This window comes from Schistocerca serialis, chromosome 2 (assembly GCF_023864345.2).
Source record: "Schistocerca serialis cubense isolate TAMUIC-IGC-003099 chromosome 2, iqSchSeri2.2, whole genome shotgun sequence".
In the NCBI taxonomy this organism is placed as follows: Eukaryota; Metazoa; Arthropoda; class Insecta; order Orthoptera; family Acrididae; genus Schistocerca; species Schistocerca serialis.
The window spans coordinates 321976927-322003006 of NC_064639.1; the positions used below are offsets into that span (position 1 = coordinate 321976927).

Genomic DNA, 26080 nt, shown 5'->3' on the forward strand with positions numbered 1-26080 from the left:
TGCGACTCGCGTTGATGCTGTTCGTTGCTTGGCACCTTGTAATAGGGATAGCAGCGTCTCATTTCCTTAGTGTGTTCATTGGTGCCACTACGTTTGCTCGCCTTGTCTGTCCGTGAGTGGCAACAGCAGCGTTTATCGATAGCACGTACTGTGGTACCATCTTTGCAGTGGCCTCTAGTATTTCCAGGCCACCATGTGTCAAGCGAGTTGAGTTGGGATGGAGCAGCAGTGAGGTCCGGACAGCCAGTATTCGCCCGCCGCTGTCAACACACATGCACTGTCAGACGGAAGGATGTGGCCGTGAGAGTGCACAACCACGTCAAGGACCCCTGTCGAAGTGACCTCATGGCAATAAGTTGTCAGTTGATGATTTATACTGGGATCTTTCCCATGCCTGACTTGAGTGGGGACGATTTTGGTTGCTTGATCGGTCGGTTATCGCAGCAGACGACGTGCATTTGGTCTTCCGACCACTTCTGTCTTCTCTGTGTTCATGCCGACTTATAATTCATCCGTGTTGTTTCACAGTGACTGGTTTTAATATTGTGAGTTGTTGGTGGAATTGTTTTCCCGGATCCATGTGTATCTTGTGGTTTTGAATGAGCAGTTATTTTAATGCTGTCTGCGTACTGAATTTGCTGAGGAGTTTGGAACTGATATTAGTTCAGTTGGGGTGGAGCAGCGCGAGGGGAAGCGGCGGCCGCTGGCGGTGTGCTGCCACTGCCAGATTGAGGAGGGGTAGCTGCGAGAGTGACGACTTCGTTGCACACGATACCCTGGATGTTTCAGTTGAGCAAAGATTTAACTGCTAATGCGACCTCGCCTTTGGTTGGTGGGTTGTTGCTCCCAGGGCCGCTGAGCCTGGCAGCAACGAGTGAAGTGTTTCAAGGTGGTGAAATATTGCAGCCATCTTTCTCTATTTGTTATTCATCATTGAATTTAGTATTATTCTTGTTAGTGAAGTGCAACCAGCGGTATTTTCTGCTTTGTGGCCTCTAACGCCCCAGTTATCTGCCCTGGAGGTTAGCATATTTTTCTGGCAGTGTACCTTTCCTCGTCATGTTGATGCTGTCTGACACGGTGTGTAGTTCGACAGCCTATTGTATTGTACTGTGCATATTTTTGGGAGGTCTACCTTGGTTCTAGTGTTTCCTTTGGCCTTGTTTTGCTGTTTGGTGTTTTCTGAAGATGTAGTGCTGTCTGTCTCTTCGCCCTTGCCTAAAAGTATTCCATCGTTGTACTGGTGATTAGACGTTAGGTGGGTTGGTTAGTTGGTCGGTCGGCGCTTAAGCTACCCCTAGTTTGATTTGCCATCCTGTTATGTGAGTACAACTCTTGGCTGCCTGTCTCACCTTACCTTGTGTTTGAGTTACCTCCCCATGCCGACCCTGGAACAATTGCTGAGAACCACTTGTCCTGATTCCTTAATAAGGCCTTATGCCATGTTACAATAAGTTTGTTTTAAAACAAAGTATTTATCTTAATAAGTGCTATTTGGAGTTGTTCTTCTGACCTCTAATTCAGGACTTCAGACGTTTGTTGTTTGAAGTTATTGTTGGTGTCCTTTGGCCCCAAAATTGTGGAATTTTTTTGTGATAAGGCCTTCAGCCATCATACAGTCAATTGTTTTTTAAGAGATTGTTTTAAAATTTTAATTTCTTTAAATAAAGTTTACATATTTGTTGTGCAACCGAGAGTAACTGATTATGGTCCCGTCCACAATCGTAACCTTATCCTGCCACATCCTAAGAACCCAGCTCTCAGACATCAGCTTATAAATGTTCACAAACTTAACTCCTGACAAGTAGCACTCTTGTATTTACATGACATCAAATATTACAGAAATTATTTCTGTTAATTTTATGGGAAACTCCCACAAACTTTTAGAAAAAAATGAAGGAAAAAAAAAATTGGAGCAGTGGGATGCGAATGCTCTCCTGATCCATTTTTGGTTTTAACTTGGTGCCTCAACCGACTATGCTATGCTGAAACTCAGCTCCTGGTGGCTGCATATTTTATGTTATAGTCTTCTAATGTCTTCAAAGGGTTAAATATTATTGATATTTAATTATGACAAATCCTTACAAGAATGACGTGTTTTTATAAATCTTCAGTGGGTCGTTTCCTAAAAATGGCTTACTCTCATAACATGTGAATTATATAATGATAATAACTAAATATGAAAATTCTTTAGCCACCAATATGACATTTGCAACATTTTGTTATGACATATAGCTTTGAGAGATGAAATAGTAGAGGCAGCAGAGGATTAAGTTGGTAAAAAGGCAAGGGCTAGTAGAAATCTGTGGGTAAGAGAGGAGATACTGAACTTAATTGATGAAAGGAGAAAATATAAAAATGCAGTAAATGAAGTATGCAAAAAGGAATACAAACGTCTCAAAAATGAGATCGGAAGTGCAAAATGGCTAAGCGGGGACGGCTAGAGTACAAATGTAAGGATGTAGAGGCATACATCACTAGGGGTAAAATAGATATTGCCTACAGGAACATTAAAGAGACCTTTGGAGAAAAGAGAACCACTTGTATGAATATCAAGAGCTCAGATGGAAAACTAGTTCTAAGCAAAGAAGGGAAAGCAGAAAGGTGGAAGGAGTATATAGACGGTCTGTAAAAGGGTGATGTATTTGAGGGCGATATTATGGAAATGGAAGAGGACATAGATGAAGATGAAATGAGAGATATGATTCTGCGTGAAGAATTTGACAGAGCACTGAAAGACCTAAGTTGAACGAAGGCTCCGGGAGTAAACAACATTCCTCTAGACTAATAGCCTTGGGGTAGCCTGCCATGACAAAACTCTACCATCTGATGAGCAAGATGTATGAGACAGGTGAAGTACCCTCAGACTTCAAGAAGAATGTAATAGTTCCAATCCCAAAGAAAGCAAGTGTTGACAGGTGCAAAAATTACCGAACTATCAGTTTAATAAGTCACGGCTGCAAAATACTAACACGAATTCTTTACAGATCAATGGAATAACTGGTAGAAGCCAACCTTGAGGAGAATCAGTTTGGATTCCATAGAAATGTTGGAACACGTGAGGCAATACTGACCCTACCACTTATCTTAGAAGATAGATTAAGGAAAGGCAAACCTATGTTTCTAGCATTTTTAGACTTAGAGAAGGCTTTTGACAATGCTGACTGGAATACTCTCTTTCAAATTTGGAAGGTGGCAGGGGTCAAATACAGGGAGTGAAAGGATATTTACAATTTGTACAGAAACGAGATGGCAGTTATAAGAGTCGAGGGGCATGGAAAGGTAGCAGTGGTTGGGAAGGGAGTGAGACAGGGTTGCAGCCTATCCCCAATGTTATTCAATCTGTATATTGAGCAAGCAATAAAGGAAATGAGAAAAATTCAGAGTAGGAATTAAAATCCATGGAACTTTGAAGTTTGCTGATGACATTGTAATTCTGTCAGAGACAGCAAAGGACCTGGAAAGCAGTTGAACGGAATGGACAGTGTCTTGAAAGGAGGATATAAGATGAACATCAACAAAATCAAAACAAGGATAATGGAATGTACTCGAATTAAATCAGTGTATGTTGAGGGACTTAGATTAGGAAATGAGACACTTAAAGTAGTAGATTAGTTTTACTATTTGGGGAGCAAAATAACTGATAGTAGAGAGGATATAAAACGTAGCCTGGGAATGGCAAGGAATTCGTTTCTGAAGAAGAGAAATTTGTTAACATCGAGTCTAGATTTAAGTGTCAGAAAGTCTTTTCTGAAAGTATTTGTATGGAGTGTAGCCATGTATGGAAGTGAAACATGGACAATAACCAATTTAGACAAGAAGAGAATAGAAGCTTTCGAAATGTGGTGCTACAGAAGAATGCTGAAGATTAGATGGTTAGATCGTGTACCTAAAGAGGAGGTACTGAACAGGATTGGGGAGAAGAGGAATTTGTGGTACAACTTGACTCGAAGAAGGGATCGGTAGGTAGGACATGTTCTGAGGCATCAAGGGATCACCAGTTTAGTATTGGGGGCAACATGGAGGGCAAAAATCATAGATGGAGATCAAGAGATGAATACACCAAGCATATTTAGAAGGATGTAAGTTGCAGTAGTCACTTGGAGATGGAGAAGTTTGCACAGGATTGAGTAGCATGGAGGGCTGCATCAAACCAGTCTCTGGACTGGACTGAAGACCACAACAAAAACAACAACATATAATATAAAACCCACTCAATATGCGCTTCTGCTGAACATGACAAACACAATGTGGAGTAAAGATGGAAAAAAAATTGATCCATCTTTGGTTTTATCTTGGCACCTCAACCAACTACGCTATGCTGAAACTCGGTTTCTGTTGGCTGCATATTTTACATTATAGTCTTCTAATGGCTTTAATCACTGAAATGTTATTGAGATTTAACTATGACAGATCTCAACAAGAATGACGTGTTTTCATGAATCTTCAGCGGGTATTTGCCTCAAAATGGCTTACTCTCATAACACACGAATTATATAACAATAATAACTAAATATGGGAATTCTTTAATCACCAATATAATGTTTCTCAACATCTTATTATGACAATTTGTACTGATAAAGATTCGACTCATAGCTTAGAAATAGCATATATTTGTAGTCTGTGACATATAATATTAAACCCATCGAATATGGGCTTCTGCTGAACGTGACAAATACAATGTCTTTCTTTGTGCTTGTGATGTAGAAAGCATTCTTCCTTCCTATTGGTTCTGCTTTACGTGGCATGTTGCTGAAATAGTGCAGAATTTATTGTGTATTTCATGTGACAGAATGACTCCTCATCAAGAAACAGCAGTAGGTGACGTCAAAAAACTCTTGGAGCCTCGTGTCAACGTTAGCTGACTTGTCCCATGTGCCATTGGCTTTACATAATTGTTGTTTCAATTTTCTAAATAAAGCAGCAGAACATGAAACATACCTAAAAATTAAAAAAAAAAGCCTGGGGCTCAGCAAGGTTTCCAAGAAGAACCAGAATTGAAAATATACAAAATAGAAGCTTGGAGAGAAAAAAAGTCTGGAAAATTCTGGCCACTCAAAGAAGTAAACAGTTGAAAGAATGTTGTCTTCACCTGCCTGAAATGTAAAACAGAAACAACAGGCTGCCCAAAAAATGAAAATAAATTTTGACTGAAAACAATACTTATTGTATTAGGGGAACTGGAAAGTAATGTTGTTTCTGAGCATGTTGAAATTCATTTGTCTCTTATCAGCTCATTTTGTATTCAAAGTCATGCCATAGACATTTCAAGGTTAGAGTGACTTGTTTACTCATAAATCATTAAGTCTCTCTCTCTCTCTCTCTCTCTCTTTCTTTTTTCTTTTTCTTTTCTTTTCCTTTTTTTTCAGTTTTTGATGAAATGCCTAGCCAAATACTAGAAGAGGTACATCCCTGGGATCATATGCTTTTTGAGTTTCATTAGTGTAGTTATACAACAGTTGCTACTAAAAACTTTTATGATGTTTATCAAAGTGCATTAGATGTTCATAAATGCCAAAGGTGATTTTCTAAGTTCAGATCTAATAATTTAGATCTTTTTGACCTGTTTGGATCAGGAAGATCAATGACTTTAGTCAGTGATATGTTAAGGACGGAAGTGGAAGCAAATACATGTTAGACATTGGGAAACTGTCAGAGAGGAGCTGTCACAGACTCTCAACCAACATTGCTTGACCATCCAGGAATGTTTACAGCAGTCTGGTAAAGACAAAAAAGGCTAAATGAAGCAGCACATGCATCTAATGGCTTCAGCATCACGATGCAGAGGCGCTTTTTTACCCTGCAAAAGGCAGTGGCTCTCTCTGAATGAATCATCATGAAGTACAGCTAAGCTGGGTTTACACCCCAGAAAGGTGCTTTTATGGGCTTGGTGGAGTACTCAGGTTGTCATTAATTTTGAAGTGCTAAAACCTGGACAAACTGTGAATATAGACATTTATTATGAACAATTGGATCAAGTAATCAATCTTTAGTTGAAAGGTGCCCAGGGATTGTCAACAGAAGAGGCGTTGTGTTGCGATGTGAAAATGCAAGACAGTGTGGTGCAAGACAAACCCTGGAAAAAATTAATAAGGTGGTGTGGGGCATATTGCCTCACCCACTATTGTGCCATTGGATTTCTGTTTATTCCAATAGCTACAACATTTTCGAAGTGGCAAAAAATGTGGATGATGTCCAAAATTCCATCTCCAGATATTGTACTCAGAAACCAATGGATTTTTAGCAATCTGGCATTGAGAATTTGCACACTAGATGGGATAAGGTTGTTGATAAAGATGGTGACTACACTTTTGGTTAAATGGTTAACAGTGTATCTGTTTGAATTTAATGTAAAGAGATGACATTACTTTCTGCCGCCCCCCCCCCCCCCCCCAATACATTCTTTAACAGTCTTATACTTCTTAATAAAACTGTTTGGAATAGCTATTTCTGAATTGTGATATTTTTCAGCTTTTATTCCCTTCCTCACTGAAGTGTCATTGTTTCATTCTCATGTATTGATCAGCTCTTGCAAAATTGTCTTCATTACTGCTGGAGTTAGAACAGGTACAAGTTGTCTGTAAATAATAACAGAAAATGTTTGGCTCTAATATAATCTGAGAGAAAATTCTTCATTTATCAATTTCTAAGCTGTTTGGTTATGGCCAGTGTTAAATGTTTCATGTTATGTACATCCTTTGCTGTATAACAGTGACTTTATAACAAAATGAAGAGTTTTAATAAGAACAAGCAAAATTCCCAATAAAATGCTTGGTAGGCATATGTCATATGAGCATTTTATTTGGGTTACTGTTTGGTAGATGTATCTAACCCATGAAGTTTAAGTTGGGTTTCAAAATTTACTGTAATCCATTGCCCATTAACCTCAAGCTTGACATTTCAGCCAACACTACACTGTACGAGCTAATGCAGATGTTGCTTGTAATGAAAATGTTTGTGAAATTTGTAGTGGACTTTCTAAAGCTAGATATAATCAACACTGAACATTCCTTTCTACTCCCCAGGAGAATGTTATTGAACACAATTTCTATATCTTTTTTTTTTCAGTTCCCTTGCTTTTATTCCACCTTCTTCCTCTGTCCCCGTCTCTCCTTCTTTCCCCATCTCCCTCCCCATTCTTCTCTACCACTCCCTGTTTCTCTCTAATTCTCCCTGACCTTCATGATCTCTCCCTATCCCTCCTTACCCTTCCTTATCCATCCTTAACCTTCCCTATCCATCTTAACCCTATCCCTCCTTACCCATCTCTACTCCTCCTTGCCTCTCCCTACCAGTCCATCCCTATCTTTATCCATTCCTCCCTCCATCCCTTTATCCCTCTCTCCCTCCCTCCCTCCCTCCCTCCCTCCCTCCCTATCCTTCTTCATCTCTCTCTTCCTATCCCTCCCATCCTATAGAATGGTTCATACATTTTCCACAGCTGGCCTGTTGTAAGTGCAAAAATTAGTCGGGTTTGTTAGTAGCGATAGTGATAGTTGTGGTGAAGACAGTTTTAAGCCTGGCAAAATTTTGTTGATTTTAGACCAGTATGTTTAAATAAGAAGTAACTTGCAGAGAATTTGAACATGCACGTTCTGTAAAAATTTGACCTTTGTTAAATGTATATAAAACTTTTGTGAGCATCTGCAAATTAGGATGTGAATTCTTATAATTTGGCAGTATAGAGAACACTACGACATCGCAGAAGCATCGAGTCATTGACTGGCACAAACGAAAGACAAAGAAAACTTTCTAGCTTTTGGAAGAAATCCTTTGTTGACCTAGAGTACAAATGCATGCGAGTGCGTACACACACACACACACACACACACACACACACACACACACACACACACACACACACTCATGCCCCTACATTGTGTTGATACAGTGTACAGGCATAAATGGTGTGTGTGTGTGTGTGTGTGTGTGTGTGTGTGTGTGTGTGTGTGTTTACACGGGCTAAAAAAAGGATTCACTATGATAAATAGCAAGTTTTCTTTCTCTTTTATGTGTGCCCGTTGATGAGTAAACACTTCCGCTATTTGGTGAGTGGCCTCCTTCACACCTAAATTATTTATTTTATGCCAGAATCTTCCTTACTATATGAATGTGAATCATTCCTTCAAAATGTATGTTACAGCTGTGTACTACTTCATTCGTGTGAAAACTCATTTTCCTAATGTTTTAGACTCCACATGTTATAAAATGTAATAACATTATTTAAAACCTATCATTATCTTTACTACTTGAAAACATTCCTCTATTGAAAAATTGAAAATTTTAAGGTGTACGTCAAGGAGATGAAGTTTCTGTACACTATGATCCAATGATAGCAAAATTAGTCGTTTGGGGAAAAAATCGACGAGAGGCTCTCATGAAGCTGCGTTCTCAGCTATCATCATACTATGTAAGTTTCTCTCTGTCTGTCTCTCTTTTCTGAAACTTTATACAAAGTATCCATTTGATTAAGTTGATTCCTTTTACAAAGGTCAGTTAAATGAAAATGAGAAATAGGGTACCTTAGAAGAAAGCCTAGGACCTGATACTATTAGCTGAGAGCTGTAGTTGATCAATCTTCATGCACAGCAATAGCACATTGTAAGAGGACAGAATTCAGTTCTCTGATGAAACATTCCACTATCTGTTAGTATTCTTTGTATGAGAAAGTTGTTTGCGGACAAGAGTATGTACATGAATGGACAACAGAAGTGAACTTGACTGTATCCTGACCATAACCACATTCATATCAACAAAAAAGGTAGCCTTATTACAAAAGTCAAACTTTTTTGGTTTGAGAAAATGTGTACTGTTTCAGGTGTGACTCAAAATTGTAGAATGTTGTGCATCTGTACATTTTTCATAAAGTAAAATTCCTTGTAGAATATTTGTCTTTCTCATTTGACTGACCCTTGTAAATAATTAGCTTATGAATGTTAGTTTTTAGTCTATAATGATGTTACTTAACTGCCCCATGGGAACTGTTAATATAGTTGTAACAGCAGTATGGAAAGGATAGATTTCTACTTCCACATTAGGAGGTTTTGAGTTGTAGACAGACATAATGAAAAAGACTGCTAAAATATTCAAGCTTTCAGACAAAGACCTTCATTCAAACTAGAATAAAACACACACACACACACACACACACACACACACACACACACACACACACACACACACACACGGCCACTGTCTCATTGAGCTGGGGCCCAACTGTGACTGTGTCGATGTGAACAGTGATTTCCTAGGGTGGGTGGTTGGGCTACGGAGGAGGCATGGTGCAGGGAGGGGGGGGGGGGGGGGGGGGAGGATAGCAGGGTACAGGTGGGCTGTGCTGGCTGTTGGAGCATTTGAGGATATGGTGGGACAGGATATGGCTGCTAGGTGCACTTTCAGGAGGCAGTATACAGGGCATGGGTGAGGGCGGGGGGGGGGGGGGGGGGGGGGGGGGCAGAGGGGAGGAAAAGGGAGATGGGAAAGGTTAGAAGTAGAGACAGGGAAAAGACTAATAGGTGCATTGGTGGGATGCAAGACATGTGTAGTGCTTGAGTGGGAACACTAAAGGAGATAGCTAGATGGAGGACAGGAACTAGTGGAGGTCAAGGATAGGGGTGTTATGGGTATGAAGGCTATGTTGTGATCAGACTTCCCAAATGCGCAGTTCAGAAAAGCTGGTGTTAGTAGGAGGAATCCAGATGGCACATGCTGTGAAACAGTCATTAAAGTGAAGCACATCATGTTGAGCTGGTTGTTGAGCAACTAAGTGGTCCAGTTCTCTCTTGGCCACAGTTTGGTGGTGGCCATTCATGTGGACAGACAGCTCCTTAATTGTCATGCCCATGTGCAAAGAGGAACTGTGGCACTGTAATCGCAACTTAGTTTGTAGGTAACATGGTTGCTTTCACAGGCTGCCCTGCATTATTTGGTGGTGGGGGGATGCCTGTAACAGAACTGGAGCAGGTGGTAGTGGGATGATGTATGGGTCAGGGCTTGCATCAAGGTCTATTGCAGAGATATGAGCCATGAGACAAGGGGTTGGGAGCAGTGTTGGAGTGGGGATGGACAAGGATATTGCATAGATTTGGCGGGCAGTGAAATACCACTGTAGACTGTGTGGGGACGATATTCGTCATTTCAGGGCATGATGAGATGAAGTCAGAACTCGGGCGGGTAAAGTGATTCAGGTGCTCCAGTCTTGGATAGCATGAGAAGAGTGCTCTTTTGTGGCCAGACATGTGGAAGGTACAATGCTTCTTCCTTCATGACCTCTGTCTACTCAAATTCTGTCAGACCATAGCCTTCACCAACCCAGTCCGGCAAAACCATATAAATCAGGCCCAAACCTCCTTACAGTACTCCATTGCATTCATGAATTTCACCTGTTCTGCAATCACAAATTCGTGCATCCCACCTCCCAGACAGATACTCTTGTCTTTGAGGAACCAGAGCAGCCAGCCAGTGTGGCCAAGCGGTTCTAGGCGCTTCACTCTGGAACTGCGCGACCACTACGGTCGCACGTTCGAATCCTGTCTCAGGCATGGATGTGTGTGATGTCGTTAGGTTACTTAGGTTTAAGTAGTTCTAAGTTCTAGGGGTCTGATGACCTCAGACATTAAGTCCCATAGTGCTCAGAGCCATTTGAACCAGAGCACCATGCTCAACGCCACCTCAAAAAGCTCTCCAATCTTTTCATGTCGTACTCCTTCCTTGGAATACCACTTTCCACTACCTCTACAAGAGCCTACATCCAACCTTCCCTGCATCCCATCATAACCACCAAACCCTGCCTCACAGACCTACTACATTAATCACGCCCTCAGAAATGTCCTTTCACCACCACACAGAATCCAGAATCTAAACAGACCTGAAACACAATGATGAACCAGTCCTCCAAAAGCATCAGTACCACCGAAGTACCAGTCCTTTCCAAAGGCCTTGCCATGTGTCCCATTCTCAAATTAAATCATGCTGGACTTGTTAAAGCCCTCTCCTTCTCACGGCCCCTGCAGTTGAAACACTTTTCCTCCACCAACCCTATCAATCAGATTCAATCCAAAACTAATATTGAACCTTGCCTGACTCATTTCACTTCTCCATCCAACTGTGATCTCCATCCCCACTGCCTCCAAATCACCTCCTGTTAACTTTCCCCAAATCTCTCAACTTTGAAACCAACCATATACCTGCAGAAAGAACGGAAATCCATCGTCTAGAAACTGATCCAACCTTATAATCCTATCTGCAATAAAGGTTGCACCATTTTGGTTATAAACCGCAGGTATCACCTGGTAGAGGGACTCTGTCAGCTGTTAGATATGTCCACCTGCAAACCATGCCTCAATTACCCCATTCCAGAAAACTAGAAGTATCTGCAGTCCTTTCTCAAATCCTTCAATTAATCCCAGAACTCCCCCCCCCCCCACCCCTGAGTCTCTCCCTCCCCCTACCCCCTTCTCTCTCTCTCTCTGCCCCTCCCCCCCCCCCTCTCTCCCTCTCTCTCTCTCTCTCTCTCTCTCTCTCTCTCTCTCTCTCTCTCTCTCTCTCTCTCACACACACTCTCACTCTCACTCCCCCTCTTCACCCCTGCACTCCCAACTTCTATGTGCTTCTACATACAAATCCCACCACACAACCATCCAGGGCATCCACTTGTGGCTGATTATTGTGCCGCCAAAGAGGGCATTTCTGCTCTCGTGGACCAGCAGCTTCAGCCTATAACGCTTAACCTACCCTCCTGTCTAAAAAACACCAACCATGTCATCTGCCAGTTTTCCACAGTTCCTGGTCCTTTATCACCCAGCTCCCTCTACACTAGCATTGGTAATCCCCATGGCCCCACTGCTATTGAACACACCAGAGTGACTCTTAAACCTACAAGCTCCTTCCTGATCACCATGACTTACTATATCCTCATCAACAATTACTCCTCTTTTGGAAGCATAACCTACAGACAAATCTGTGGAACAACAATGAGTGTCTGCATGGCAACATCCTATACCTATCCACTCACGGGCCACATAGAGGAATCCTACCCACCACGCTACTCATGGACCATTTAGAGGAATCCTTCTCAACCACACAGACTCCCAAACCCCTAGCCGACTTCAGATTCATTGATGGCATCTTTGTGATCTGGGCCAAGGGTGAGGACACCCTACCCACATTCCTCCAGGACCTCAACACCTTCTCCCCCATTCACTTCACCTGGTCCTCCTCCAACCAGTGAGCCATCTTCCTCAATGTTGACCTCAAGTCGACGGTGGCTACATCAGTACTTCCTTTCACATCTGACCTACCAGCTGCCAACAATATATCCATTTCGACAACGGTCACCGTTTCCATATCCAGAAGTTCCTTCCATATAGTCTAGCCACCCATGGTCTTCACATCTCAAGTGATGAGCAGTCCCTCTAAAAGTATACCAAGGATGCCACTGAGGTATTCACAGATCAAAATTACCCTCCCAACCTTCTTCAAAACTGACCTTCTGTGTCTTGTCTTTCCATTCATCTACCATCTCCCACATATTCACTGTCTGGCCACAAAATAGAACTCTGTATGTACCAGGACTAGAGCAGCTGAATCACATTCCCCGCCAGGGTTTAGACTACCTCTCGTCATACCCTGAAATGAGAAATATCCTCCCCACTATTCTCCCCAATCATCCCACTGTGGTGTTCTACCGCCCACTGCACCTGCATAATATGCTTGTCCATCCTTACTCCAACCCTGCTCCCAGCTGCATGCCTCATGTCTCATATCTCTGTTCTACATCTAGATGCAAGAGCTATCCCATATGTCCTTCCTCTGCCACATACTCCAGTTCTGTCAGAGGCATCTGTGAAAGTAGCCATGTGATCTATGAACTAAGCTGCAATCACTGCGCTGCTTTCTATGTGGGCATTGCAGACTAGAAGCTGTATGTCTGCATGAATGACCAATGACAAACTGTGACCAAGAGACAGCTGGATCACCCAGCTGCTGAGCAGTCTGTCCAACATTATGTGCTTCACTTTAATGACTGCACCATCTGGATTCTTCCTACCATGCCATATTTTCTGAACTGCACAGGTGGGAACTTACTCTACAGCATATCCTTTCTTCCTGTAACTCACTGGCCTAACCTTCGCTAGTCTGTTTTCTCCGTGTATCTTATCTTTTGTGCTCCCATCCAAGCATTACATGTGCCTTCTGTCCCACCAACACAACTACCAGTCTTTTCCTTGCCTATACTTTTCTCAACCTCATAGCACTGTGTGAATTTTTGTTTGCACACGCATGTTATGATTGTGTGTGTTTTCTATTTTGGGGTAAGGAGTGTAGCTGAAAACTTAAATATTTTAGCAGCCATTTTCATTGTGCCTGTCTGCGACTTAGCACTTCCTCTGTGTGACGAGTAGCAATCTATTGTTTCTGTATTCGTGTTATTCCATCATTAACTTTCCACAGTTTAATGTCGGTGAAAAGTACTTCTGTAATGCATTATGAAATGTGCTCTGCTTGGCAGTTGCTTTGGAATGGCTGAATTTTTGCATTCTTGTGCTTGGCTGTTAAGTTACAAATAAAGAGCACCTATGAATAGATGTGCATAATATAATGAACTGTACTGTTATTTAAACTCTGTTACAATGAAAAAACAAGTGCACTTTGCAAACAGTAACAAGTGTGGAAAATTATCACCTACATTTTGTTGAAGGAATGGGTAATTGTTTCACTTAAAAAAACTAGAGAGCTGCTCAGTGTGATATGGTGAGGATCAGTCAGTGTGGCTTGCAGATGGATGTGAGCTTCTGTTTCCAGAGAAATAGCATTGTTGTGAATATTGGATTTTGCAAAAGAGATACCTTAGATTGAGAAACGATTGTTTTTCCTATCAGGTGCAAGGTGGTAGAATAGAGTGGGAATAAATGGAAAGGGTTAAGTTCAGATACATACCGTAATATGAACATGTTTTTCAGTGATGATTTGGGAAAAATGGGGAATAAATACAAAGCAAATGAAAAGCCAGTCAGAGTAAGAATTAATCTTCTGCAAATTAATCAGCTGTGAAATGTGTACTGCCTTTCTCTTTTCTCTCTTGTGTTTAAATTTCCAGTACCTTTGATAATAGTGCACTGGAAAGTTCATGTGGATTATTAGTACATTTTTCTAATTATGGAGTGTCCTCTGTGCCAATGACTTACACCATGATAAGTATTTCAGTAAGGAAATGAGTAATTGCTCACAAATCAACTTTTAAACACTTCTGTGACACCACATGAAAGTTAAATAGACATGCAAAAGAGATCCAATAGTAAATTCAGTTATTAAATTACACATTTTGTATTTCACACAACATTTCAAGATCGAATGTATAGTACATAATGCACTTGTCTCAGTGTTTCACTTGTAGATGTAAATAGTTTTTAAACTCGTCTTAAGCCATGCTGTGTAGAGCCTTCAGGAATTTTTATTTTGTCTCTTATGAGTTTTGAAAGTGCTTTCCTTTTGTACCTCATTCTATGGGCCAGTAAAAAAATAAAAAATTGTAAGGAGTTGGGAAAAATCAAACAAGACAGATGCTAAAGTGTTGTCATTTTGTTGGCCAAAAACTACTTGAAATTCATTTCTGTATGACTTGGAATGTTGTTGTGGAGGAAACTGACATAAGAGGAATCAATGAGGCCCAGAGATTGGCAAGGACGAAGCTGAGTGCTTGTTCATGGCTGGGAGACGGCGAGAGTGGAGGGACAAATTCCATCTGGAACATTGAGTGTAACTAGACTGTATGGAAGAATCCTGATAGCATAGTTATGGAGGCATCTATTTCTGTGGAGTGCAGCTTACTTAGCAACCAGGTGATTAAATTTATTATTGGGCACATTTTGGTAGTGCCTACTGATGTGGGTAGACAGCTACTAATTTATTAAGAGCACACAGAATGTGCCACAGCTGACATATGATTTCGCTTCTTTTACATAAAAACCTTTGTTTTGTCTTTGGGAAATAGCTATGACTGTGCTGCAATAAGAAGGAACAGATGGGTGTATGGAGCAGACCTTACATTGCGTTTGGATTGTCGACAGGAGAGTAGCACTTGGCCTGCGGGATTGAGAGTTGGAGTGGCATGTGAAAAGGCTGTGGTGTTGCTTAAGTTAGTTGGGCAACTGAATACCTGTTTGGGAATGAGAGTAGGATTTTGAGTATGATACTATTTATCTCAGGGGTTGGCAAGACATAGTCAGTCATGTGTATGGGAGAATGGGCTCAAATTGCAATGTTGCATTAATAACTGTCATGGGTCCTGTAACCTCCTCTCAGGACATGCACAAGACCAAAATTTTATAAATTATATAATTTTTGCATCCTCTGAATGTTGACATAGTAGCAGAAAATGGTTGGACTGTGTTTTTATGAGAGATATATAATCCTAAGTGTGGGGAAGGACATTTCAGAACAAATTGTTACAATGTGTATTTCAAATCTCTCTTCACCATATCCTTCAAGATAAATGCATCCATCTGCAAATTTATGTTGGTCACTTTCGATGTTTGGAGGACTTAATAGAGATTGGAATTTGGCTCTGTGATACAGTGTCAGTGCTACACAGTGAGAGCTGGCACAAAATGTTTGCTGGACAAACAGCCCTGCCTGCTAAGGATGGGGCATTTTCGTTGATGATATTTGTTATTCATACAGGCCCCGTTAAATGTAGGATCAGTTGAAAAGTTTTACTGCAATACAAACACTTGAAAAGTCTACTCTACAGCGATGATTTCCATTGGCTTGCCCCCCCCCCCCCTCCCCCTCCCCCAAAAATCGTCTGAGTCTGGTTATGTAGTTGTGCCATATGCAGATATCGATGTCAACTGCAACCACTTGCTTGTTTCTTGACAGGCATTAACAGGATAACAGTAATTTTTCGATACAGTTATCCCTGTGAATATTCTTTTGTGAACTTAATTTTATGGTTAAGTTATTTGTGTAACTGTGTAGTGCAATTTGTAACAAATTTTGGTAATTTTATTTTTTAAACAGATCGCAGGTCTTGACACGAATGTGAACTTTCTTTTGGATCTTTCAAAACATGAAGCATTTATAGATGGACAAGTGCATACTAATTTCATAGAAGAACATCGAAACCAGCTGTTGACTGATCAGAATACAATGCCTTCCGATGAACTAATTTTGCAGGTACGAGAAAAAGTTTGGGTTCATTTTTTGTTTTCTGAGCTGTATTGTTTATACATAACTGTATTCGTTGCACTCCACCATTGGTGTAGTTTCTTTCTGATGCTTATAACAATAAGTGCCAAGATGCCCCACAAGAAATTAGTCACCTAATAGTCGCATTGTGTTGTGTGTGCTATTGTTTGGACCACAACTTCCATAGCTTGTAAGCAGTGTGTAATGGAGGAGGATTTCTATATTTCATAGGGGTTGTCAAGTGGAGCATGGACGAGTGTTGAAAGGTGACTGTTAATATGATTGGCATGTTAAAGAAACTGATGAAAATCACTGCTCATCTAACTGAATTTTCTTTGCTGCATACATAGTATTAAGATACTTTATCTTTTATGTAAGTTAAACATGTGGTGTGTGAAAGCATCTGGGCTCAGTCTGCTTAACTTTGACCGATTTGCCATTTTATTCTCATTGGACCTTATTCTCCATATTGCTACGATTCCAAGGATATTATGCTTTCTTAACATATCCCAAGACTCCAAGTTGGCTGTTGCTTAACTCCTACAATTTTTGTGTTATTTTCTGATATATTGTGCTATTCATTGATCATTTATGTTGGCAAATTTAAGGCCATCAGGCCTTCTTGCATCTAACCTGACATATTATATTGCATTTATTATGACAAATGTTATAAGGGATCTTACCACTAATATGGAATCCAACATTTAATAAATAACTGTAGAATATATACTGAAAACAACAGTAGCTACACCAGGTTAAAAAAGAAAGAAAAAAACTGTTTATATTCTTTCATGAAAAATAGAGAAGCAAAGAAAAGTTTCAGGCAGGTAGCTTTAAACTGTGGGCACAAACAGTGCCCGGTAGGGGGGGGAAGGGGGTTATTGTGGTAGAACACAAGTAATGAAGAGAGGGAGACTGGAACTAATATGACTGATTGTGAAACAAAGAGAGGAATAAGCATAACTAGGAGAAGATGGAAGCATTTGCTTTGTTGATTGATAAACAGAACTGGCTACATATGTTAATTTCATAGGGAAGAGGTATGATGTTGACAGAAGGAAGCTTTTTTTCAAATGCAACAGGGCTCTGAATTGTGCGCAGGATGCAGTCTTACTTGTTCTAGAGGCAGACAGTGGCTACAGAGTAGCAGTTAGTGAATGTTTTTGTTTTGTGGATGGACACAGCAAAGATACTAGATAAGTGAGACCTTGAGTTGAAATTTTAATGATATAATAAGTACTGATTCGAGGTACTGGGATGCATACGTATTGAGAAGCCGACAAAGTGGACACAGTGTGGGGTAGTCCCATAACTGGCTGTATGAAGTGCTGACATCTTGAAAGAGACAGATGCTGCAAATATAAAACACACAAGCTAATTAAACTAAGCTCTGTCTGAACAGGTCGCGGAAAACCCAATGGTACTGAATGACTGCTGTGTCATCCTTGGCCTGTAGGTGTCACTGGATGTGGATGTGGAGGGGCGTTAGGTCAGCACACCGCTTTCATGGCTGTTGTCAGTTTTTGTGACCAGAGTTGCTGTTTTTCAATCAGTTAGCTCGTCAGTTTGCGTCACAAGGACTGAGTGCACCCCGCTTGCCAACAGCGCTCAGCAGATTGGACGTTCACCCATGCAAGTACTAGCCAAGCCCAACAGTGCTTAACTTCGGTGATCTGACGGGAACTGGCATTACCACTATGGCAAGGCCTTGGGCCAAAACACACAACCATTGATGGTTATTTATAACCAACCAGTTTTCATGATGTGCTCTTTTAAGATTACACCATTAAAGTGAAGGCTTGCCATAATGAGTGGTTATGCATTGATCAATTACTTTATTATTGGGATACCACATTTGCATTATATTTGGAGAGCATGACAGGCACTCAAATTATCAACAGCAGTAAGTGTTCGTGCAGTTCATGCTAATGTGTAAGTAGAATGTAATTTAATTTCTCTAACAGACATACTTTATTTCATAAAACAGTGTCAGTGGTGGTAGCATCATTGTTAAAAAAAACTTCCAAAATTTTGAGAAGAAACTGATCCAGACTGAAATATATTACTTTACTAAAATGTAAATACAACCCTCATCTGGTAATGCTTCACCTAAGTTCTGTGCAAAGATTTCAGCAGTGGAGCTGCACTTACAACACATTGTAAAGTATTTTGGAGAACATACCAATCTCCTTCGGTCGATGGGTACTGGATGCAAGGGAACGAGGGATCAGTGTACGCTATCTGAGCAGAAGTACTTGGATTCCCCTGTGTGATGTGTGGAATTGACCACTAGACATCATGAGGGGTGGACCTGCTAGTATAAAACAAGGTGGGGAGTGTTGTGTTGTCACTAAAGAAGCAGTAACAGCAGAGTGGGTCAGTCAGGAGAGCTCAGTGACTTGGAACAAGGACTAGTCACTGGGTGTCACAGAGTTACAAATCCATCAGGGACATTTCAACCTTTCAAAAGCTGCTGACATTGACTGTTGGTGGTGTGACTGTGAAGGTGAAACATAAGGAACATTTCACAGCTGAACCACAACCAGGAAGATCTCACTGATGGGCAGAGACTGTAGGGCACTGTGAAAGCTAGTTGCAAAAAACTGCATGCACTCAGTGGAAGGAATCACTCGAGTTCTAAATACCACCAGCACTCCAGCTAGCACAATGTGCATAGGGAGTTAAAAAGAATGGGATACAATAGTCGAGCAACTCCTCTGTAATCAATCCTAAATGACGCTTGAAGTGCGAGCAATGCCTCTGGTCAGTGGATGACTGGAAATGAGTGATTTGGAGTGATGAATCATGCTATAACTTGTGGCAATCTGATGGAATGATTAGGGTATGGTGAATGCCCAGAGAATGTTATCAGCCAGCAGTGAAGCATAGCGGAGATGGATGATGATGTGGTATGGGAATGTTTTTCATAGTTAGGGTGTGGTCCCCTCTTTGTGCTTAAGAAAATGCTAAGCACAGAAGAATATAAAGACATTTTACAGCATTGTGTACTGCATGCAGTAGTGAAGCACTTTGGAGATGAAGATTGTTTGGCTTAACATGAAAATAAGCGGAGATGGATGATGATGTGGTATGGGAATGTTTTTCATAGTTAGGGTGTGGTCCCCTCTTTGTGCTTAAGAAAATGCTAAGCACAGAAGAATATAAAGACATTTTACAGCATTGTGTACTGCATGCAGTAGTGAAGCACTTTGGAAATGAAGATTGTTTGGCTTAACATGAAAATGCACCCTGTCATAAAACAGCGACTGTGAGGCAACAGGTTGTAGACAATAACATTTCTGAAATCGACTGGGCTGCTCAGAGTGCTGACCTAACCCAATGGAACATTTTTTGGGAGGAGCTAGAATGTCAAATTAGCTCCAGACCTTTGTGTCCAGCATCACCACTGTTAGCGATTCAGGTCTTGACAAAGAATGGGCTGCCATTCCTCCCAGACATTCAGACACCTTATTGAAAGTATCTTCCATAGAGTTCAAGTTGTCATAAAGGTGAAGGTTGGAGACACTCTATATTAATGTCTGCTGATAGATGTCTGGATATTTTTGATTGGTAGTTAATACGTGGGGGGAGGGGGGGGGGTAGATGACTAGTAATTAATGATTGGATAGCGGCTAGACAACTAATAATTAGTGATACGGCATTACAGAAAAATAGTGAGGTGTGTGTAAAGGCCTCTAGAGACACACTGATGAGCCAAAACAGTATGAAAACCCACTTGATAGCATTTTGGTCCACCTTTGGAACACATTATCGCAGCAGTTGTGCATGCCATTGATTCAACAAATCATTGGTAGGCTTCTGGAGGTATGTGGCGCTAGATGTGTATGCATAGATCATGCAAATACAGCAAATGGCAAGGTGGTTGTTTGTAGGCAAGGAGTTGTTGCTCAACAGCTTTTCAGATCAGGCAAATTTGGTAGCTGTTTATGTTGTCAGCAGTTGTCAAGGTGCCTTGGATTACTACCATAGGTTCCTTGGAATCTGAAGTGATGGCCCCATAGTATAGTACTGCTCCCATCGTCCTGTGTCATGTTTCAGCTGACCAGGCAACACATTTTCATTGATCCACAGTCCAATTTTTTTGATCTCGTCTCACTGCAGTCATAATAGGTGATTTCATTGTCTCAGCACGAAAACATGTTGGTGTGGAGCCCCATACTCTCCAATGTGCACTGGACGGTGTCTTCCAAAACACTTGTTCCTGCACCTGTGTTGGACTCTGTCATCAGATCTCCTGCAGATTGTTGCCTGCTCTGCCTTACAGTGGGAATGTACTGAGACCTCCAGAACCTTTCAGAAGCTTTCCATAGATACTCACGACAGTAGCACACAAACAGCCAATGAGGTTTGATAATTTCCAAGATAGTCACTCCTTGGCAGTGGGCCATAACAATCTGCCCCTTGTCAAAGTAAAGCCCACTAGTATGCTCTAACATCTTTGGCACATTCTGAGGTCAAACGGGGCTGAGAGTGTCCATGTAGTTTGCAACCTCTCCCGTCCATGGTTCCATGAACCGACTATTCTGAAACCCGTAGCCTGCATGCTAATATGCTAGCTTGGCTATGCCCAGGCACTCCTGGACTGTGGAATTGTTAGCTTGTGTAGACTATGAAGAGTGAATGCGTAATATATGATTTAGTAGATTTAAAGTGTTTGATGATTAACTGCAGTCAGCTTTTAACAAAGGTAAGCAATACAGAAAGCATATAATGCTGAAAATGTTGTTGTATTATTTGCATTTGTAATATCGTTGTGCGTGTTGCTGATAGTGTTGAAAATTTACAATGAAGTACGTTGATACTACATTATACAATATATAATAGTCTGAAATACATTAATTATTCCGTACAGATATATTACGGGTGTGTGTTGTTCTGTAATAACAAACAAGGAAAAAGTAGTGGCATAAGTTACCACGAATTTTTGACTGATAATGACCTAAGAAATGCATGGTTAAGTCTGGTGTCTTGAAATAACTTCATGCCAAATAAGTTGTCAAGCTCATTAGTAGTTTGCAGTCAACAGTTTACCAAGGCAGACCATAAATCTAGTTCCAAGAGACAGATTCTCAGAAAAGGTAGTATTTCCAGCAGATTTCCAAATTATCCTCTCCTTAAAATTCAAATAGCAGCGTTATCTAGCCGACAAATTGAAAAACAGTCTCCAAATGACCAGGTGTGTTGTAAATGTGAAAGAAGTGCAAGTCCTGCACAAGAAACCAGCACTATTGTTCCATTAAATGCATTCACATAAGCTACAGTTCAAACAGAAGACAAAACACTTCCAAAACTAAAAGCCTTGGAAAAAGAACTAAGATCACAAAAAACTGAAACATGGAGACTAGACAAAAAACTGAAGATCGAGGAATCTAATATTCACGTGCTGTCAGATCAACTTGCTCAGTATGAAAGTAACACCTATCACAAAAACCTGGAATCATTAATATTAGAAGAAAGTAAGTTATCTAAAATAGAATTCTTACTGGAGAAAATAAAAAAAAAAGTTAATAAAAAATCGACTCTCTCCTGTAAGGAGATAATAAATAAATACTGGCAATACAGCATCCCAAAGGTTACAAATATGCCAGAAATTTTATGCTGAAATTGCCCTGTAGCTGTACTCTTTCTCATTTTGTTGGTGATATTTTGCAAGAAACAGGAGTTATGCCATTTGTAAAGTGAAGATTGGAAGCAGAAGCTAGCTGTCTAAAAAATGCAGAGTTGATCTGTAGCTTAGTAATAGATGAGATATCAGTTAAGCAACAACTACAGTATAATAAAAAATTGGATGCATTTTTCGGAGAATGAGATACAGTGCAGATGCAGCAACTTGAGAATGGTAGCGAGCCACAACAACGTGTGCGGAGAAAATTACCAATTCTTCCTGATAAGCAGACTTTCAGCCAAGTTCAGGTTGTCAGAAGTGTATTTCTTTACTAAGCAGCTCTCTGGTGCACAGCAGCATAAACTTACACTGTCTGTGATTCATGAAACAGAACAATGTGGTTTTTTTGCGCTGTGCTTGGTAACACACAATACAAAATAAACGTCATAATGATGAAAAGGTTGTGTCAGTGTAAATCACTGTCTCCTAAAGTGCCACATCCATAAAACTGTGAATGACTGCTCTTTCTAGCTTTCAGTCAATGTCACATTTTAAAGAATTTGAGGTCTTTCATTCTAGATAGAAGTATGTTTGATGGTGAGGGAATGATTTCTGGGAAGTATGTAAAAAAAGCTGTAAACTACAAAGTTCAGAAATTATAAAACTTGTCGGTTTTCTTTCTAGGAAACTTCTTGATCCCACAGACTTCAAGAAAATGGATGTTAAGTGCGTGAAGCAGTTATTTTCACCAGAAGTAATTGTGACACTAAAACTTCTTGAAGACAGTAGTCACATTCATAAGAAAGGTTTGGATTTTACTTCTTCAGGAGCTACAGTAAAATACATGGAGCATGTGTTAAAATGGTACACACTTCATGATGTCAGCAGTTCATCACATCATACAAGTACTCGCACTGATGACAGAATGCAGTACCTTTCAGTTAACAATGAATGATTGGAATAGCTACAGAATAAATTTTCACATCTACATTGAAAAGGAAAGGGCTTCATTTGAGAAGCAATTTCTAAATAATGAAACTTACAAAGCCATTTAACTTAAACCATCTTGACAACTAAATGCATAAAACATTTGCTAAATAGTGGATTTCACTTTGTCCTCAGTCTCAGTTTTAACCGTGACTGTGTAGAAATGCTCTTTAGCAGATTGCAATTAACAGCTGGCAATAACGACATGCATAACATTGACCTTTAGCATGAATAGAATTTTGAAAACTGGTTTATTGTCGGAACCTTCATGTACTGACACAGACATGGACAAAATGCAGTTTCAATGTGGAAAAATTCACTTACGAAACCATCACCACCTCGTAGTAAGGTAAAAACAATGGGAAAGTACATTTGCCTGCAGATATTGTCAGCATACTAGCTTGCACTCTTGTGATACGACGTCTGTCTTTGTGTGTATAATAGTGTTGCCTCATGCACCTACCAGTGTTAAAATAATCTGATATTACCTTCTCAGAAAAGTAAAATTTCAATTTTTCCTAAACCACTTTTAATAATAATTAAAAACCAATGTAGTATAAGTTTGAAAATTTTAAACTAAGCATGCTCATAAAGAGCTTTATTTTGTTTTCAGTTGTTGTTGTTGTTGTTGTGGTCGTCAGTCCTGAGACTGGTTTGATGCAGCTCTCCATGCTACTCTATCCTCTGCAAGCCTCTTCATCTCCCAGTACCTACTGCAACCTACATCCTTCTGAATCTGCTTAGTGTATTCATCTCTTGGTCTCCCTCTACGATTTTTACCCTCTACGCTGCCCTCCAGTACTAAATTGGTGATCCCTTGATGCCTCAGAACATGTCCTACCAACCGATCCCTTCTTCTAGTCAAGTTGGGCCACAAACTTCTCTTCTCCCCAATCCTGTTCAATACTTCCTCATTAGTTATGTGATCTACCCATCTAATCTTCAGCATTCTTCTGTAGCACCACATTTTGAAAGCTTCTGTTCTCTTCTTGTCCAAACTATTTATTGTCCATGTTTCACTTCCATACATGGCTTCACTCCATACAAATACTTTCAGAAATGACTTCCTGACACTTAAATCTATACTCGATGTTAACAAATATCTCTTCTTCAGAAACGCTTTCCTTGCCATTGCCAGTCTACATTTTATATCCTATCTACTTCGACCATCATCAGTTATTTTGCTCCCCAAATAGCAAAACTCCTTTACTACTTTAAGTGTCTCATTTCCTAATCTAATTCCCTCAGCATCACCCGACATAATTCAACTACATTCCATTATCCTCGTTTTGCTTTTGTTGATGTTCATCTTATACCTTCCTTTCAAGACACTGTCCATTCCGTTCAACTGCTCTTCCAAGTCCTTTGCTGTCTCCGACAGAATTACAATGTCATCGGTGAACCTCAAAGTTTTTATTTCTTCTCCATGGATTTTAATTCCTACTCCGAACTTTTCTTTTGATTCCTTTACTGCTTGCTCATTATACAGATTGAATAACATCGGGGAGAGACTACAACTCTGTCTCACTCCCTTCCCAACCACTGCTTCCCTTTCGTGTCCCTCGACTCTTATAACTGCCATCTGGTTTCTGTACAAATTGTAAATAGCCTTTCGCTCCCTGTATTTTACCCCTGCCACCTTCAGAATTTGAAAGAGAGTACTCCAGTCAACATTGTCAAAAGCTTTCTCTAAGTCTACAAATGCTAGAAACGTAGGTTTGCCTTTCCTTAGTCTAGCCTCTAAGATAAGTCGTAGGGTCAGTATTGCCTCACGTGTTCCAACATTTCTATGCAATCCAAACTGATCTTCCCTGAGGTCAGCTTCTACCAGTTTTTCCATTCATCTGTAAAGAATTCGCCTTAGTATTTTGCAGCTGTGACTTATTATACTGATAGTTCGGTAATTTTCACATCTGTCAACACCTGCTTTCTTTGGGATTGGAATTATTATATTCTTCTTGAAGTCTGAGGGTATTTCGCCTGTCTCATACATCTTGCTCACCAGATGGTAGAGTTTTGTCAGGACTGGCACTCCCAAGGCCATCAGTAGTTCTAATGGAATGTTGTCTACTCCCGGGGCCTTGTTTCGACTCAGGTCTTTCAGTGCTCTATCGAACTCTTCACGCAGTATTGTATCTCCCATTTCATCTTCATCTACATTCTCTTCCATTTCCATAATATTGTCCTCAAGAACATCGCCCCTGTATAGACCCTCTATATACTCCTTCCACCTTTTTTCTTTCCCTTCTTTGCTTAGAACTGGGTTTCCATCTGAGCTCTTGATATTCATGCAAGTGGTTCTCTTTTCTCCAAAGGTCTCATTAATTTTCCTGTAGGCAGTATCTATCTTACCCCTCATGCGATAAGCCTCTACATCCTTACATTTGCCCTCTAGCCACCCCTGCTTAGCCATTTTGCACTTCCTGTCGATTTCATTTTTGAGACGTTTTTATTCCTTTTTGCCTGCTTCATTTACTGCATTTTTGTATTTTCTCCTTTCATCAATTAATTTCAGTATCTCTTCTGTTACCCATGGATTTCTACTAGCCCTCGTCTTTTTACCTACTTGATCCTCTGCTGCCTTCACTATTTCATCCCTCAAAGCTACCCATTCTTCTTCTACTGTATTTCTTTCACCCATTCCTCTCAATTGTTCCCTTATGCTGTCCCTGAAACTCTGTACAACCTCTGGTTTAGTCAGTTTATCCAGGTCCCATCTCCTTAAATTCTCATGTTTTTACAGTTTCTTCAGTTTTAATCTACAGTTCATAACCAATAGATTGTGGTCAGAGTCAATCTCTGTCTTACCATTATATAATCTATCTGAAACCTTCTAGTATCTCCAGGGTTCTTCCATGTATACAACCTTCTTTCATGATTCTTGAACCAAGTGTTAGCTGTGATTAAGTTGTGCTCTGTGCAAAATTCTACCAGACGGCTTCCTCTTTCATTTCTTAGCTCCAATCCATATTCACTTACTACGTTTCGTTCTCTTCCTTTTCCTACTGTCAAATTCCAGTCACCCATGACTATTAAATTTTCGTTCCCTTCACTACCTGAATAATTTCTTTTATCTCATCATACATTCCATCAATCTCTTTGTCATCTGCGGAGCTAGTTGGCATATAAACTTGTACTACTGTAGCAGGTGTGGGCTTCGTGTCTATCTTGGCCACTATAATGCGTTCACTATGCTGTTTGTAATAGCTTACCCGCACTCCTATTTTCCTATTCATTATTAAAGCTACTCCTGCATTACAGTTTTCAGTTATAAAGCTT

The 26080-nt window shown here is 40.4% G+C and overlaps 1 protein-coding gene across 1 annotated transcript in view; it reads left to right on the forward strand.

The window, feature by feature from the left end:
• LOC126457124 (methylcrotonoyl-CoA carboxylase subunit alpha, mitochondrial) overlaps window positions 1–26080 on the forward strand; it is a 115116-nt gene that overhangs the window by 54989 nt on the left and 34047 nt on the right. The window contains exons 8-9 of the mRNA XM_050093181.1: window positions 8289–8410; window positions 16021–16176. Of these exons, the coding sequence (XP_049949138.1) occupies window positions 8289–8410; window positions 16021–16176 (278 nt within the window). The remainder of the gene's footprint in view (window positions 1–8288; window positions 8411–16020; window positions 16177–26080) is intronic.